Source organism: Mesoplodon densirostris, chromosome 3, assembly GCF_025265405.1.
Source record: "Mesoplodon densirostris isolate mMesDen1 chromosome 3, mMesDen1 primary haplotype, whole genome shotgun sequence".
In the NCBI taxonomy this organism is placed as follows: Eukaryota; Metazoa; Chordata; class Mammalia; order Artiodactyla; family Ziphiidae; genus Mesoplodon; species Mesoplodon densirostris.
Window position 1 is genome coordinate 28,554,417 of NC_082663.1, and position 12,601 is coordinate 28,567,017.

At 43.8% G+C, this 12,601-nt stretch overlaps 1 protein-coding gene across 4 annotated transcripts in view; it reads right to left on the minus strand.

Moving 5' to 3' along the window:
• Positions 1–12,601, minus strand: part of ADAMTS12 (ADAM metallopeptidase with thrombospondin type 1 motif 12) — a 418,668-nt gene that overhangs the window by 118,180 nt on the left and 287,887 nt on the right. For all 4 annotated transcript variants that reach the window (XM_060092771.1, XM_060092772.1, XM_060092769.1 and 1 more), the window contains exons 14-16: positions 9,693–9,813; positions 3,084–3,328; positions 1,489–1,627 (exon numbers count right to left, since the gene is read on the minus strand). In XM_060092771.1, coding sequence (XP_059948754.1) covers positions 1,489–1,627; positions 3,084–3,328; positions 9,693–9,813 — 505 coding nt within the window. The remainder of the gene's footprint in view (positions 1–1,488; positions 1,628–3,083; positions 3,329–9,692; positions 9,814–12,601) is intronic.

Sequence of the window (12,601 nt, forward strand, 5' to 3'; positions counted from 1 at the left end):
TAGTTTTATAGGCAGCAGTAACAATAGAGGCAGAAAGTTCCCGAACAGACTTGGACAGGATGCAAAAGGAGAAAGAGAGGCAGAGTCTACTATGAAAGCCCCCAAATGAGTGAAGAGCCCCAAGTACCAGAACAGGCCCGACCCCTGCCCCCAGAGGCCCCAGAAATGTTCATCTAGCACTGCGGCCACAAGAGTCCGCACTCTACAAACACATACTCCTTTACAGTTCCCAGCCTCTCTCTGAAGTTGGATTGGGCCCACAGGGCTGAAGCCAACCAAAGAAACATGAGCAGAAGTGGTTTGTGTCACTCCAGGCCAAGGCCGTTATTAAGGCCCAGTCTGCCTTTTCAATTTCTCCCTTCCCCTGTGGGGCAATTTCAGATGTCTCAGCTACATGAGGAACCAGGGCTATCTAATCTGTGCCAGATTTAGACTGGGTTAAAAATAAACCTTCAGGGCCTCCCTGGTGGCGCAAGTGGTTGAGAGTCCGCCTGCCGATGCAGGGGATACGGGTTCGTGCCCCGGTCTGGGAGGATCCCATATGCCGCGGGGCGGCTGGGCCCGTGAGCCATGGCTGCTGAGCCTGCACGTCCGGAGCCTGTGCTCCGCAACGGGGGAGGCCGCAGCAGTGAGAGGCCCGCATACCGCAAAAAAAAAATAATAATAAAATAAAAAAAATAAACCTCCATTGTGTTCTTAAGATTTTGATTTCTTTGTTACCATAGCAGAACTTGTCCCATCCTGACATACGTGACAGCAAGGAATCTCTCCAATGCTTGATTTATGAGAGAAAACTGTTTTTCTTGTAGCTATGAAAAACTGGTAAATTGGAGACAGAAGAACACTGGGCTAGGAATTAGGAGAGATGGTTATGGTCTGGATTTGGCCGTGATTTATTTATTTATTTATTTTTTATTTATTTTTTTTTTTTTTTGCGGTATGCGGGCCTCTCACTGTTGTGGCCTCCCCCGTTGCGGAGCACAGGCTCTGGACGCGCAGGCTCCGGACGCGCAGGCTCAGCGGCCATGGCTCACGGGCCCAGCCGCTCCGCGGCATATGGGATCCTCCCAGACCGGGGCACGAACCCGTATCCCCTGCATCGGCAGGCGGACTCTCAACCACTTGCGCCACCAGGGAGGCCCTTGGCCGTGATTTAAAGGATACCTCTGGTGGGTGGTTTGACTTTTGTGGTCCTCAGGTCCTCAACCAGAGAAGTTATAAACCTTTCTGGTCTGCTTTTTCAAAAAAGACATGTAACCCTTTCTGCAAACAAAACCTTTCATGGAGGACAGTATGTAAAACTGATAAAAGAAAAAGTGCCTCTTTCTTTAGACCATGATCAACACATTTACTCCCCATAGAGGTCCCTGGGCCATCTTTGTGGAACCCTGCAGACCTAGAGGCAAGAGTGCAAACTGCTGGCTTAAACTTCCTCCATGGCCTATTCTGAAGCTGACATGGATTCATAGAGAGAGGAGCTGTTCTCACCCGTCCCACACGTTACACTGCACTCTGTCCAGCGGCCATACTGCCAGAAATACATCAGCTTTTCCACATCATTGTCAAGGCCATCTTTCCGGATTGTGTACTCATACTTGATGCCAGGGTTAGTCACCTGGAATAGAAGCTAAAAGACAAGAGCGGGGTCATGTCAAACTCTGTTGTGACTTTATACTGCCAACCACAGTCATATAGAAATGCTGTACAATGTCCATCATCTTAAAGTAGTCATGGAGGTGTGCACTGGAATACATACCATTAAATAAATACCTCTACTTCCACCTGCATGTCTACATATGTCTATAGTTAAGCTGCTCCTATTCTATTATTTCTTGACTGAATTCTCATGGGTATTCATGGGAGGCCTAATCATACGGGAATTACTCTGAGGGAATGACCAGAGTGTCCTTTCCAACAATAGGCTGGTAGGTCACCTTGTGCCCTTGCGTACTTACTAACTTTGTGGTTATGGGTAAGTTACTTAATCTCTTTGTGCCTTACTTTCCCCATCTACAAAGTGAGGATAATCATAGCATGACTAATAGGGTGCTTTTAAGGGTTAAACAAACGAAAGTAATGTGACTAGATATGATTAGATCGTGTCTGACATATAGCTAGCACTCAGTAAACAGTAACTTTTGTTGCCGTTGTTGTTGCTTTATGGTGTCCTTCTCTAGCTCTGAGGCTGGTTAGTTTTCTTGAAAGCATATAGTTCTGGGATTAAAATGGTCATGGGTTTTAGCCAAGGCATAAAATTGGAGACAGAATTTGGGACCCTCCCCTCACTTCCCTCTCCTGCAGGCAATCTACTTACCACATGTTTGAAATGTATTAATCTCACACTTAGAGGCGGTAGACTGGTTGCTCCTTGGGGTGGGCCTATAAGATGTAAGGTCTCCTGACATTTATGGATCATAGCTGTCAAGCATTGACCTCCAGCTTCTGTGAATGCTCTGATCTCTGGCTCTGAAATGACTTCCTTCTAACTTCTGAATTACAGTTAGATGTGACTGTCTTGGGCCATCCATCATCCCCAACCTGACTTGCTCTGCTGGTATAATTATCCTGCTCCTTTTCTACAGTTCTTTGCTAGTATGGAAGACAAATCACTTGTGCCTTTGAAGAGCACATGCTACGTCTTTACCCCTCTCTTCTGCAAGAGTTTCACGAAGTCAAACCTTTTGCCTGAGGACAACCACATGATAACATGTGAAAGAACCATGTCAGTTCATCACCACTGCTGGAAAGCTGTTTGGAAACTCATGCCAGGCTGACATAGACTGGTAGCATCCCTTTTATACCTGAGGAACACTCACTCTGAAATAAATAGCCTGTCAACCATACTGGAAACTAAAATCAACAGATGATTTTAGGGCCCGTGGCATTTCATCACAAGGGTTTTGCCAATTTTAGGCAATAAAGAATTAGCAGCATACACTAATATCTCACTTCCCTCCCTGTTCCTTGCTAAGAGAAGGTTTAAGGATTCTTAATGAATATCCCCTAGCAAACACCTTGGAAAAGAAAATTAGAAAGATCCTAACTAGTGCACATGTCAGCAGTTTCCTTTGCTTCTGCATTACCTGGATCCACACTGACTCATTGGTGGGACCTGTGGCCATCAGTTTCTCCAGGTCTCCTTTCCTGTCATATTGAAAGACGGTCCCTGCCAGCTTGTAGTTCCCATTCCACTGGATAATAAATCCTCCATTGAGGTAATATTTTTCAGGGTCTTCACTCCTGATGGCCAGAAAGTTTCCAGCTCCCTCAACCTCCATTACCCGTATGTCCCTGGCTCCTTTCGGAATCAGCCCGATGTCAACATAACCTAAGGAGAGAAGAGAGGCATGCAAGCTTAGCTGAACACAGTCTGTTTCTGATGCATCATCCATCCTCTTCCCAGCGTCTCCATCAGTTAGTGCCCTTGCCTTCCTGCTGGGTGATTGCTGGGACTGGCAGATGCACTAATTACGGGGAACTTTCAAAGCTTGGCCATGAGTAGAATTCTCAGGAGCCTTGTGACTCATTATGTAATCAGTTTTATGAGACGAGAGGTGAAATAAATGCAGATTGAACTCTGAATCTTTTGTGGTTGATCCAGCATTTATTTTTCTGTGATTTTCTGTTGACAGTTCAAAATGTTACAGCCCCTAGCCAGCTTCCCATTAGCATTTCTGCTTCCGCATTTGTTGCTGCTATCAGATTAATCTCCCTAAACATTGCAGTGGCTACATCCTTTCGCTCATCCTCATTCTAAAGACAGACTCTTAGAAGTAATTTAATCATAGCTTAAATTCATTAAGAGAATTCTGGAGGGAATCTTGGATTGATTGCCACCTGGCGCTCTTGAATACAGCTTGTGATGAGAAACTCAGCTCTGAGCACAGCTTTTTATATTGCTGGACAATTATATTCATTAGAAAGGGTTTTTTTCACATTTTTTTCTTATGTTTTGATGAAATATAAACTTTTGCTGTTCTCATGTGTTCTAATCCAACATTCTGAAAAAGCACAGAGGACATCTATTTAAAGACCATGATCAATTCTAGCTACAGTCTTATCCTTGTTTATCGGTTGTTACCGTAGGAGACCTACTGGGGAGAAATGGAATGAACACCTAATGGCTGCCTCTCTTTGCCAGGCTCTAGGCTAAGCCCTTTATGCATTCATCCTGTTTATGCTTCAAAAGAGCCATCATCTCATAGCTGTGATAGAATGGAAAGATGCTGGGGCTGGCATTGAGCAAGGAGTACTGAGGCATGGGAGTCAGACATCCGATTCTAGTTTCTGCACTGCCAAGAACGAGCTCCATGATGTCCATTGACTTACCTAACTTCTTTGAATGTCATCTGCACAATGAAGGACATTGAATGAGATGAGAGCTTGAATGAGATGATGTCTGACATCCCTCCCAGCTCTACTAATCAATTATTTTGATCTTTTCTAAGCTAAATGTTCTCTGTTCCTTTACCTTTTCCATACAAAACTTGATTTTAAGACCTTGATCATTTTCTACTGGATATACACTAAGTTTTTTTTTTTTTGACTAACAAACACACCCTCATCTCTGTCACCTAAAAGTGCCCTGACTGCTCTCTTTCCCTCAGACATTAACATAGCATGGGATCCTGGGAGTTAAAACCCACATCTGGCCAGCAGGAATGATTTAGTCAGAAGCTGAGTACAGGCCACAACCTCAGTTCTATTTTTTCGAACTGGCAGCTCCCATCCAAAGGAGTGAAGTATGGGGCCTGAAGTACTTGATTAAATTCCACTGGGTCCTCACACACTTGCCTGAGACAGCTGATTGAAACTATTAAGTTACAACTAGCTCAGGGAATATATTTAATCACATGTAATTGAGGGTGATGCAATTGTTTAAAATGCCTTTGGAGCATTGTTCCCTGCAGCATAGCAGAGCTTCTCATAGCAGAGCTCACGCATAAAGTCAACTAGCATTAAAGAATATGGCAACCACCATATGCTTTGTTTAAAAACAAACAAAAAACCAAGCCAAAACAAAAAACAGTGAGAACTAGATGAGAAAAACCCAAAAGAGTTTGCCTTTTATCTTCCACTTAAGAAAATCTAAAATTAGAAATATTTTGTGTAGATTCTGTCTTATCAAAAGGCGAAGTACATCAAATTTAAAATAAAAGCTTTCATTGAATATAATTGCTGCTTCCGGACAGTTTGTAGAAAGATGTAAACGGAGGCAGCTTTAGCCATGAGCAAAAGCAATACATATTTGTAATATATTTTTGCAAAAGAGTATCTAAGAGGAACCCAAAAGATAAAATTGTGGTGTTTGGAGTCAAAAAGAACCATAACATAGCCACCAGACTCCTTTACACATGACAAAATAGCCCACAATAGAGAGGAGTATAAAATGAAAAGTAAAAGTTTCCATTTCCCTCCACCCAGAGTCCTATGTCCCAAAGATAATTACAGTTAATAGTTCCTTGGATTCTCTTCAAAAACCTTTCTTTGCATGTATAAACACACATACACATACTTTTTTAAACAAGTGAGATCATACTATGTGAACTATTTTAACTATTGCTTTTTAAATTTAATATAGCTTACATATCTTTCCACATTTTTTAGCATTTCAACAACTGCCAAAATGACATAAACCCATTTATTTAATAAGCCAACTGTTAATGGACATTTAGGTGGAAGGGAGTGACCATCAATCTCTTTATCTATAAAATGAGGAAACTGAGTTCCCAAGAGAGGAAGAAATCTATGCCACATCACACGGCCACACACACACACACACACACACACACACACACACACACACACACATCTATAACCAGGCTTTGCTAACCAACACCTAATGCAGCGTTTTTAATGAAAAAATGTGATAGGTAGAACAGAGATGAAAAAAATCCCCTTGAATATCTCATCCTCATGGGTCTTCTTTACAGAAATGAGAATCATAGTAAAAAGTTGTAGGGGGTTAAAGGTTATTGAGACATTCATTCTATGTCAAGGTCAGATTTTCAGGGTTGGTAAGAATATCTCCAAAGTATTAAGAACGATGAATATATTCATTCAGTAAATCACTTTTCTTCCATTTTCCTCAGCAAACACGATTCTTTTGCACCAGTATTGGGGGAAGTGGAAAACATAATCTTGACCTCAAAGAAGGAGCCTCTAGGCCCATGGAGACCACCTGGAGAAACCATCCCATTACTGAGTCTTGAACACCTTGAGCTAAAAGAATATTCAGGGCCTTTGAGGACGGAGCAGAAGACCTGCCTCACTTCTGAAGACATATCATAAGAGTGACAATGGATTATTGGTGCTAATGTGCATCTTATTCAACTATTCTAAAAAAAGGATTTACCCACTGGCATATTCGGTTTCCAGTCTGTCACTTCAAATAAAAATGTGTTTATAAAGAGGTCATACTGTTAACCCAGGCAATTTAACTACAACTACCATCTTGTCTTTTTTTTTTTTTTTTTTAATTTGTGCTGTCAGTGTGTGGCAAGCAAGACAATCCTCACTGCAGGCCAAGATGGCATGGTTTCTGTGAGGGGGCTCCTGGGAAATATAGATCCATCTTCTGAAGCCTGGCTTGACAGCAGTGATGCGTTGCTGTCTGGTTCAGATCCAAAACTGCATTTGACCTGCTCACAAATCACAGGGAGGAAGAGCTACGTACAAATACATTTGCCAGACAGATGTACTGAGAATTAAACTGCCCTGGATTTGGAGTTTTAGCCTCAATTTTTTCAAAAGAGGGTTGTAAGGGGCCTGGAGTCTTGGAACACACTGTGAGCAACCATAATCCTCTTGCTAGAAACCAGTGGAAACATAGCAGAGGGAATATACACCGACAGGGGCTTCCTGACCCTAAATGCTTCCTCACAGCCCTGAGCCCTGGAGGTCTTTCAGCTCTTTTGATGGGAAAACTCCTGTGTAATATGTCCAGTTACTCTCCCTACCCCTTCCAACTCAAGGTTTCCTGGAAAGCATGACATAGGACAGTCTCCAAGTAAGGTGGTATTTTGGTAAACATGGTTTCAAGAAAGCCATGTCATCTCTTATCATTATGTCCTACCTTCTGCCTCTGATTCTGTCTCTGGAATGTTTTCTTATATGATTCTCATCCCCTTTACATGAACTTCTTTAGTCCAGGCCCTTATCTCCTGAACCTGGGTTAATGTTTGGGTTCCCAGCACCGGGCTCTCCTATTCCGGGCAATTTTGTATGTTGCTGGCAAACTAGTCTTTCTATGACACTGACCTCCTCACGTCATTCATCCTCCCTAAAATCTTAGGAAGGTCCCTATTTTCTCTTGAATCTACAGCAAAGAAATTGAACCTTACGGAACAGCCTAGGAGCAACTTTGAGTCATGAAGCCGTATCATTTCTTCCTAAAAGGGTCTCATGCCCCACTGCCCAGACTTGTATAGACCCTACACCCACACTGCGGCCACAGCCCGCCAACCTGTGCTGTGAGTGTTCTTAATGGGTTCCATTCGTTCATGATCATTTTCATTTTGTCACAGAGCCTAGGGAGCTGCAAGCAAAACCAGAACATGCCTCATTGTGGGATTAAGATGGTAATTTTAGCATAATTTGTAATTGTTGTTAATTCCTAACTCTATATGAATTTAATCTTTTGACCATAAAGATCAGTGGCAGAGTCTAGGGAGCTACAGCCGGAAGGACTAAGCACATAAACACACAGAATCCATAAGTAGATGGGATCCAGGTGGTCAGGTACACACATAATTCCAGGCAGCTGCTGCTTTTACTCCATTTCAGCAATCTCCTATTCTAAAGATATGGATACTGGCAGCATGAGTTGAAGAACAGGGACATTCTGTGTCTTTCCTCTGCTTTTTAGATTATAGATTTTTTTTTCAACATGCTGAATTGATAAAGTGAAAAATTGTATGTGAGGTATATCAGACAGTGGAAATTGAATTAACTTCTTGTGCCAAAAGACTTAAAATTACTATGTGCATCAAACCTACTCAATAGATATACAAATGTATCATTTAAAATATAAAATTAAAGGTGAATTTTATATGGTAACTGTTCTAGTTCCACAAAAAGATTTCAAACAAAAGTTGAGCACATTCTGGTTATGATTAAGTAAAAGAGGTAGGAATCAAGGCTGGTGGTTTGGGCACTAAGTGATGCAGTTGGTCGTAGGAGAGTTCCAGAATGCTCAGAGAATGTGGTCCCTTGTTCCCAGCATCAAAACAAAGCAGGCCAGTGTGAATAAGACCAGGACTTGATTCAATGGTCAGAGGGCCTGGCATTGGTGAGGTCTAGAGGAGCCAACTAAGGCCAGAGGAGTCTAGAGGGGTAGTTTTAGGAAGTCAATGGATTAAGTCCAAATTTTGGTGATGTGTGCTAGGGAAAAATAGGTCATTTAATAACTACACCCGATACTCAGGGGCATACTCAGTAACTTCATCCCGGGTGTTAAGCAAGTCTAGAAGGGAGGTGCTCCACTATATCTCACTTCCACCTTAGGCATCACCCCAGCCCCAGCATGGGATACTGCCCCATCCCCTCTGGCTCTACCTGGGTGGTGCACCCTGGCCACCCTATTTCCAGCACCTGAATTCCCTGGAATTTAGAGAATTAACAACCAGATCCGCCCACCTCCCCAAAGCAGCGTCAAGCAATGACTAGTGGGAGCTGGTGTGTACTGTCTCAACGCCTTCCCTCCTGGGTGGGGAAACTTTGGAAGTACAACTTCTACACTGGCTCCTATATAATAACTGGCTTAATGACACTCCCTTTCTGGCTGCCTTCCTTTCTCTGTTTCACTGCCTCCAATGCCCTGCTGGTGTTTCCCAGGATTCTCCGACCTCCATACAAACTAATGGTACCTGAATTCTTGTCTCAGGGTATTTCTTGGGGAGGAGGGGATGAGGGGGACTAAACTAAGATGCTCTCAGTTGTCTTCATGATCTCCAGGCCTAACTTAGCCTCCTCTCAAGATGCCTTCAGCAACTGCTGGTGCCAAGGGATCATGGGAACTGTCTTCACTGAAGACAGTCTGCAGGGTCACAGCTGATTTGGGATGAGGATTATCAGCAGCCCAAAGCTGCACAAGGAAGAAACCTCGAAAAAAGGTAATCATGGGAAAGGAATAGTGCGATGTGAGTAAGGAGGGCGTGTTAGGTGGGAGAAGCCACCTGGAGAGCCTTAAGGCACCATTGGCTGGGACTCCCTTACAGGGAGGAACTGGGAATAAGAGCAAATTGAAGCAACCCTGCCTCGCCTCTCCTCTGGTCCTGGAGCTACACCCCGACTCTTCTGCCTTTAAACCCACTGTTGGCTTCTCTGCCCTCAGTTACAGAACCCACTCCTATGTCTGCATCCTCCTCAGCCAGCTTTTCATCTCTTCTCTCCCCCAGGTCTAGGTCCATTGGCCTTCAGCCCTGGATCCTCTCCAAGGATCACACTCTTAAGCCTGGTCCTGTGCACAGCCACTAAGCCATCTTTGATCCCTAGTGCAACGTGATGCTTCCTGTAATTGCTTAGCATTCAACCCCTTTCCTAAAACTGCCAAGGAACCTTTATCCCTTTGTAGTGAAAGCTATACCCATTTTGAATTCTGTGAAAGTCACAATCTGCTTAAAAAGAGTAACACTCCATCTTGACCTTCATTCTCAGTCCCCTGCCACCTCAATTATTTATTTGTTTATTACCAGATCCTTCTTTCTGTTGAAACACCTTCTTCACAGTCTGACAGGCTGAGCCATCCCCAAGGCACACACCACAGCGATCCTCCGTGGCGTTGGAATCGATCTCATAGTCACAGCCGACCATCTGCAGGGAAGAGAGGTTGAGGACGAATGACACAGGCAGGAGGGGCCACACCTGCCCTGGACTTTTGACTCCTCCTTCTCCCCCCTTTTGCTCTGGATGAAATTGTGGTGGGGGCAGATACAAGATAAATGTTTCCTCTTCCTGGTAGTGGCCAGAAGAATACCCAAAGCACCCACTGACACTAAAGGAAATACTTGCTTTGAGGGGAAAGAGGTACACACTGAATGCATCTGCAATTTCCCCTGAGAGGCAGAATTGAACACACTTCCAAAAATGGAACCATGAAAATGTCTTGGAATTATTGTCGGTGGAGCAGCAAATCCCTTTCAGATGTGCAAACCTCATGCCCCCTCCTCTCTAATGAGATTCCCAGGGATGATGGAATGACTCTACTTATACTTAGTTGTTCATTCCCTTACTGGGGATGTTCTCTCTGGTTCCTGTCTGAACTGGCAGCCCTGGGGGAAATCCTGGCTTCATGCTGAGACCATTCCAGTCCCATGAGGGATGAGATCTCGGACCTGCAGACCCATCAGCAGATCCTTTGGAGCCTCTTATGACCCCAGCCCCACCACCTGTCACATGTAGCCATATCCCAGCCATCCTGACCTCCTTCCCTCCAGCTGCGGAGGAGGAACTGGTCATTTCTCCCCTGAGCCAGGCCTGATCTTGTTCCTGTGCTCTGGACCTGACCACTTCTCAGTGTTCTGTCCATTGGTCCTCCCAAATCATCATCCTTCCCTCTCCACTGGTTCCTTCTCCTCCAGCCACCAATACGGCCAAGACTTTCCCATCCAATTCCCATTCTGGAAAAGGAGAGTAATTAAACTTGGGGTGTTTGGTAGCATCAAATACCAGAGAATTGTTAACACTCAGATGGAAAGTCATGGAAAACACGTGAACTTCCACTGAAGTCCTTTGTTCCTTGCTCTCTTTTACGGCCTATATTCCTTAACCACATTTCAGTGGTAGAAGAAAGAGGAAAAACTACACCACATTATATATATTTTAAAATTTTTATTTATGTATTTATTTATGTATTTATTTATTTTTGGCTGCACTGGGTCTTCGTTGCTGCGTGGAGGCTTTCTCTAGTTGCGGCGAGCGGGGGCTACTCTCCTTTGCAGTGTGCGGGCTTCTCACTGTGGTGGCTTCTCTTGTTGCAAAGCACGGGCTCTAGGCATGTGGGCTTCAGTAGTTGTGGCTCATGGACTCAGCAGTTGTGGCTCACAGGCTCTAGAGTTCAGGCTCAGTAGTTGTGGCACATGGGCTTCGTTGCTCTGCGGTATGTGGGATCTTTCCAGACCAGAGCTTGAACTCATGTCTCCTGCATTGGCAGGTGGATTCTTAACCACTGCACTACCAGCGAAGTCCCTACACCATATTATATTAATTGGATTTTTTCTTTTCTGTTTGGGAAGAAGAATTGTGCCCAGGTAGTTTTTTCTCTCTCTCAAAGATAATTTCCTTTCTTATTTTAAAGCCACCTCAAATCGACTGAAGGGAAGAACCATTTAGGTCTTTAAATACACCCTCCCTCCACCTAAATTCTAAACAGAGAATTAAGGCCTACAGACAAAAAATAGCACCATTACTCAGGTTAACCATGTCTAACTTCCTTTAGATCCAAAGACGGTGCTACTTGACCCAGTTGGGAAAAATAAACTGCTAAGAGATTAAAAAAAACTTAACAACGCTAATCACAATGGAAAAGAAAGAAATTGTCTGGGTGTGTGCCTTCACTGGTTATAAGCAAAATGCCAACCCGTCACAAGTGATATGTTTACGTCAAGCTTGAGCATCCTCTAATAAGCTGACCTTTACAAATCCTATTCTCAGTGACCGTCATTCCTTCACTGATTTGGAACCAGCCAGGGAAACATACTTTGCAACATACTGAAGTGTTTAAAAAAAAATCTCTACCAAGAGGGGATGGATAAAAAATGTGAAGGAAAAAGGAAAGAAAGCCAGAAAAAACAAATACCTTGAGCCCATCTTTCTCCCCCAGCAATATTTGCCTGCATCCCTGCGGAGCAGGGGCAGGGAAGGAAACACACACCCCCCAGTAGGCTGGCCCATGGCATAGTGCGTGGTTCTTGTGGAGACTTCACGCTTCTGTTCCTCCATCAGCTGCGCACAGCACAGTCAACACCGAACTGAGTACATAACCGAAGGCCTAGGATGGCAGCAGCCCGTCTTCCTTGCTACACATAAAACGTAAGGCTCTCAGGGGAAAATGAACAGACATTCCTCTCTTCCACGTCCTGTGCTCTGCAACAGGGCCACAGCAACACTGTCTTTCTGCCTTCAGCCGGATCAGAGGGGCTCTGATCCAGTATGGCTCTCCTCCAATGTGCCTCTAAGGAGGCCAGATAGCCTCCCAACAGGCTGCATTTCTTTTTAAAAAAAGAAAATCCCTTTAATTTCCTATCATTATTTCTTTCTTTAAAAAACAGCTTTCTTGTGGTTGTACCTGATATATAAAATACTACACATATTTAATGTTATAATTTGATGAGTTTAGACTCATACAAACACCTGTGAAACCATTGCCACAATCAAGGCAATAGACATATCTATCAGCTCCAAAAATTTCCTTGTGTCCCTTTTGTGTATGTGTGTGGTAAGAACACTTACCATGAGACCTACCCTCGTCACAAAATTTTAAGGGCACATACAGTGTTGTTAACCACAGGCAATACATTGCACGGCAGAGCTCTAGGACTCATTCATCTTGCATAAATGAAACTTTATACCCGTTGAACAGCAACTCTCCACTGTTTCCTTG